Genomic DNA, 6,000 nt, shown 5'->3' on the forward strand with positions numbered 1-6,000 from the left:
ATATGTATATATATGTGTGTGTGCGGGTGTGAATACATATACTGTATCCTCTACTTTTTTGTACATAGACCTCTCTGGACTATATATAAACAAAGACCACAAGTCGGTTCCTTATCTTGGTACAAAGTCAAGGTGATTTATATCAAGCATGAATTAACATCTTATTGAATTTGAACTTGCTTTGGTAGGAAAACTGCTCTTTCCTAATCGTTTAAAACCAGTGAAAGCTGTTAGAAATAGAAAACATTTTCATGTATGAAATTGAACCAGTCATGATTCAGCTCTGGGTTATGTGTCTAGTCTTTAATTAGAGTTGAGCATGATTTAAGTGACCAGGTGATTACTAATTGAAAATACTATACTTTTATGAAACATATTTGCCTACTTTAGAACTCGGAAATGACGGTCTGCATTTTTGTTACTCAATGCAGTCGTTAGCCCCTGAATAAATTTTACTGCCCTCTAGCTAGAGAACAGAGTAAGATATCATGGATAAATATGGTGAAACTCTTAGTCTTAATTACAATAAATTCTAAATTGCAAATATCAGGAAAGTTAAAGTAGGTGTGCTGAAACTGCAGCTCCTGCAAATGGCAATGAAACATATTTTCTGCTGTTACAGACCTCAGCAGCCCTCCAGGATGACTAGTCAGCCCTAAAAAAACTAAATTCTTCTACATTAAATGTTTTATATTACACATTTTACATATTAAAATCCAACTATGAAGGTGGAGAGTATCAGTTTTTGTCTACAACATTTCATCTCTCCCTTCCTTAGCAGTATGTTACTATTTGAAATATTTGTGCTGGAGAATACATTTTTTTAACCCAGATGATTTCCTTCTAAGTTCAGTCTGCTCCTTCTGCCTGCTGCAGCTTGACTCTACTGTAGAAAGTTGCAAGCAGCTCCAACAGGTAAACAAGACATATTTCAAAGGGTAAGGCAGGCACAGTTGGTTCTTACCCGCACTTTTTCCAGACAAGAGCAGTGTCCAGTGCATAGCTGCACAACCTGAGGTCAGGTAATGCCAAAACCCCTCAAGTCACTCAAGAGAATGTAGTGGGTACAACAGAAAACAGATCTCTCAAGATGTGCAAATTGCTGCACGTAACTGCACCAGACCCCACTGCGGCAACAGAACTGTACAGACCACTCTAAAGGCTCAACATCTCATTTTCATACTGTATTACCTTTGTTCTTTACCATAATTATGAACTAGGAAAAAAAACCATCCCAAACCAATTAGAAATACAAATGAAACCATGCATAATGCTTGAGTTAGACAATTATGTCCTTCATGTGCCTTTCAGGCCCACATGCTTCCAGTGTAGCTCTGTTAGGCTTATAAAAATATATCCCTCCTGTCCTCTAGAAACCCAATCCATTTCAATCTGTAATGTAAATAGTTTCTTTTAAACGCACAGTGTGTGCTGATTTCACCTTAATTATATATTTCCCATTGCGAGAACTCAAACTGTGGGACACTGGGAAAGAATTTAACCAGCAGCCTATAAAGAACAGGGGCTGAAGCTTGGCTTCCATTAACACCTCATTAGCCAGAGTCTGTACTGTATGTAAAATGAGCTAATGATTTTTAAATGAAGTTGTCAACCTATAACTTAATAATGCAGAAATCTATTTCTCTGTAATATTAGCAAGCTATAACACATGTTTATCTCTACAAATCAACATGTAGCTATCGGAGTACGCAGATCTTGGTTGGTCATCTTCAAACAGTGATCTTTAGTGCAATCATAACGCTAATACCACAAGTGGTACTGATTGCAATATAAATTTCCTAATGGACACAAGATGATGGTTTGAGGAAAACAACTTCAAGTTCTGGATATAAACCTATCTCAACTTACGAAAAGTGAAGTTAGAACCATAAAATGACTGCTAGGTGGTTATGGGATCAAGTCACATCTGATAAAAAAATGGCAAGATTCACATTTGAGCTTACTGTGAATTGAGACCATCACCTGCCTTAGCAAAAATCACCATTACAGTTTGCATTGACTTGACAGGTTTAACAGTAGTTCATGAATGCAGGACTTTCATTGACTCCCACTGAAGCAGAGTAAATGGCCATGGAGTCAAACAGGGGTTGCACAATATATCCCTTAATTGGCAGGGGGATTGTGGTATTCCTATCCATCAGGCGACCCCTCTGCAAGGGTTAGGACCTGATCTTGTTGCTGTGGGTTTGGAGACATGTGCACTGCAGGTGAAGGTCTGGTTTGCTGGGAGAGCAGAAGGTTCCCATTCACTGTCAGGCCACCACCTCACTTTCACTGAGCACCACTTTAAAAGGGATTTAAAGAGATAATTTGTGAATTTATAAAAATCAGAGGAGACTCTTTCTAATTCATGCAAGTGTTCTCTTGACTCTAAGGAAACAAGACTTTAAAATGGACTGGTTTTAAATATTCTTCCGTAACAACAAAAACAAAAAAACCAAAACAAAAAAAAAAAATCTGATGTCCATAACCTCATCATACTCATCATAGAAGCTCTTAACATTCCAGTCAGCACTGACCTATCTTGCAAGGGCCTGAATCCCAGCCTGAATCCCAATTAGCCACCAACATCTGCAGTTCCAAAGGGAGGCAGTCAGCAGGCCTGCTGACCTCCATGTTGCAGGGTCTTTGCAGTGAAATTTTTTATCTGAGGCTGCAGCTACTCCACACTGAAAATTTGCACATATGGGCTTCATCCTCTGTGCCACAACAGCAACTCACAGGACAGGCTGAAGCACCTTCATACAGAGGGTGCACAACCACCTCTTTGTAACTTCTCCCGCCTCTCTGGTACCCACAGCAGGCTTTCTCTGGAGCAAATGCAATTCAGATGAGGGTCCCTCCTGCTGCTCCTGTTTGATTAGTGAGGACAGCAGTGACATTTGCTCATTGTCTTCGTGCTTGGTCGCTACATTCTTCTGGCTGGGAGGGCTGCAGTAGCTGTTCCCGGGGTGGCAGGCAGGTATGCCATTTCCAACCCTTGCCTGGGGACATGTGGTCAGGCACTCCCTGGCTGCAACACTGCTTGTAAAATCAGTCTCATTTCCTAAGGATGAAAAATGTGATAGGGTATTGTACAAGGTGAAACATGACATGGTGATGCGTGTGACCATGGTAGGGAATTTATGAGGCCAGATCTTTCTGTGTTGTTGGATCTGAGGGAACTGCCATCAAGCAGGTAAGGATCAGCCCTCTGTGATAAATTGATGTTTTAAGATCTCTTTGAAGATATCAGAGTTATGATGTGTTATGGCCAAATTACTGGCTCACTGCTGAAAAGAGAAGTAGTATGCAGTGCAATGTACACTAGTTCCAACCATTGGAAAGCAATTACTACTACAAGTGAGCAGGGAAGCAGTTAATAGTCACAGCACCATAGTGGGTAGCTTGCCAAAATTTTCAGCTAAGCCAAAGTCCTGAACCAACATAACACTTGGTCTATTTGTCTCATTTACTGTGCTTTTCTCATCCCCCTTACCCCATCAGAAGCAAACAAATGTCAGTAACAATTAGAGACCTAGCAGTTACATCTAGAAATAAATCAATATTCAAATGCACATTTTCAACGGTAAGAGATGTGAAAGGATTATACAATCAGCATTTGGCACTCATTCCTACTGTACTCTGAACCATAGGTTAAAAGTGGTTTATATGTTAAAAGGGGTCATATAATTTATTTCATTCAGAACAATTACTTGTTTACTTACAAGACAGCTTTCCATGAAAAATACTTCTTTCTCTAAAACATTTCATAGCCCTATAAAAGCAAGCCCCATTTCTTATAGCTTCCTAGCAAGACTTTCAGACCAATTATCCTATTCAGCTTCTCCCTTCCTTATAATTGGTAATTTAGCTTGCTATATAAAACACAATTAAACCTTGTTAGGAGTAAAGCTGTATACACATGGATCTCTAGATGCTGCTAATTCTTAAAATTTAGCCATTCCTAAAATAGGTATTCTAACACACTTCACACTGATGCAGCTTTGTTATCACTTGCATAACCATTGAAATGTTCTTGAGTGAATTGGAATTTGCTCATTCCCAACTATGTCAGAAAAAAAGCATTTTGTTTTCATCTGTGCCTAAGAGGTAATGTCCAAACATTACTGATTGGCCAATCATCACTTTATCTTGCACAATTACATTTCTTTCTCCTACTGCAATGACCATCCCTCATACCTGTCTAAGTATATAATCTACAAATGTATGCCCTGCTGCAGAGGGGCACTGAAATGCCGTGGCTGTGCCAGGTATCATATATATACAGGATTAAACCCAAATCATAGGGAAGAGTTTAAATCACATGCAATCCAACACAGAGACACTGAAGGAGCTAAGGAAGAAAGGTTCAGCCTTCAGGTAGCTGAGACTTAAATAATTTTAAGCAAAAATAAAATTTCTAAGTATTCCATATAAATATGTCAGAAAAAATAACATTTTTCCTTTGGGTAACTCAGTTAAACAGCAAGCAGACTTACATTGGCAGGTACTCATTTTAATTATAGTGTGATGACACTTGCTAGTTTAGAAAATGAATCATGGTTGCACAGGAATTCAGTCCTTTTGCCTTAGCTATATTTGTAGACAGATAGAATTCTAAAAGTGAAACAGACATTTAATTGTTCAAGGGTTACATGATGAACATTTATTCAGCAGTAATTTCAGGTTATCTTCTCCATTTCTTTCCCTCTTAATAAGAGACCTGACAGCCTTCTTACAGCCTGGAGAGTAAGAGAGAATGACAAGCAAATCTAACACACTTTCAGGTAGAAGAATATTTCAGTAGTCTAAAATCATCACTGCAAGCACCTTAAGTCTTCCAAAATTCAGCAAACTTAATCTAAGGTGCAGTTTAGCACAAGGAAACAATTCACAAGATTTCTGAACAGGACCAGTTTACTCTATCAAAGGACCATAATTTAATCCCGATACAATGCATTCAGTGAAGGCAATGAACTTGCACAGTACAAAGTCTTTAAACTCTGACACACTGACCTACCTTTATGTGACAGACGTAACCTCGGCTGCCTCGTATCTGCTGCGTGACATCCAGCCGGTAGCTCCAGCAACAAGCCATACAGCGCCAGCATTAGAAGGTCCTGAGCAGATGCCATCCTGCCCAAGATAAATTTCTTGCTCTCTTCACTGAACTGCTGCTGTTTGTTTGTTGTTTTGCTGGGGTGTTTTTAAGGCTCCAACTTCCACTTTGCCAGTGCAGTTAGATCTCTCTCTCTCTCTTTGGTCAGTTTGTGGGGTGTCTCTGTGGGAAATTCAACGTTCATCAAGAGCAGCACACAGCCTCAGCTAGCCATTCGTCAAGCTGTGCAAATGTCATGTAAAAATATTCCCTCCCTAGGACAATTGTTTATAAAGTGCAAGGACATTCCAAGGCGTTACTCTGCAGTGTTGTGTCTTGAGCTGTCTTTAGTAACTCTGCCAGTGGATTCAGGAAGAAGCTGTATTTTCAGTCCCTCCTGCAAGGCAATTCATTCAGAGAAGGAGGGAGGGAGAGGGGGAAAAAAAAAAAAAAAACCACGGAAAAAAGGAGGAAGCACCCTCCTCCTTGGTGCTCCTCAGAACTCAGCCCCTTGCTCTGACTTGCCAAACAGCTAGTTTTAATTCACCTTTCACCTTTGCTAATTAAAAACAAGAAGTGCCATTCCCTCCTGGAGTTGCAGGATCCACCCAGCGGGAAGCCGGGCTGTCAGGCTGCTGTATTCACTGGGAAAGTTCAGGGAGGGTTTAGGCAATGCACAGTCCTGGCTGCTTCTAGGAAGCGTTTTAATCCACGTGCCGTGCACTGATTCCTCAATTGCTTTGTGGTTTCACGTTGTAAAACGCCAGGAGAAGGGTCAGAATTCCTCCTGTCCCTCCCTTTCAAAAAGTCATTTCAGCTTTTGTTCCCAGCTCAGATTTGAGAAGGATCAACCCTTGCATTAACCATTTAAGTACATTATCACTTAGTGTCGTTAAACA

At 40.1% G+C, this 6,000-nt stretch overlaps 1 protein-coding gene across 1 annotated transcript in view; it reads right to left on the reverse strand.

Moving 5' to 3' along the window:
• The window catches only part of SEMA3E (semaphorin 3E), a 131,445-nt gene extending 125,694 nt beyond the window's left edge, over window positions 1-5,751 (reverse strand). Inside the window, exon 1 of the mRNA XM_030959786.1 lies at window positions 5,024-5,751. Within this exon, the coding sequence (XP_030815646.1) occupies window positions 5,024-5,138 (115 nt within the window). The 5' untranslated portion in view covers window positions 5,139-5,751. The remainder of the gene's footprint in view (window positions 1-5,023) is intronic.
• Between the last annotated feature and the right edge of the window lie 249 nt (window positions 5,752-6,000).

The sequence above is a fragment of the Camarhynchus parvulus genome, chromosome 1A, assembly GCF_901933205.1.
Source record: "Camarhynchus parvulus chromosome 1A, STF_HiC, whole genome shotgun sequence".
Classification (NCBI taxonomy): Eukaryota; Metazoa; Chordata; class Aves; order Passeriformes; family Thraupidae; genus Camarhynchus; species Camarhynchus parvulus.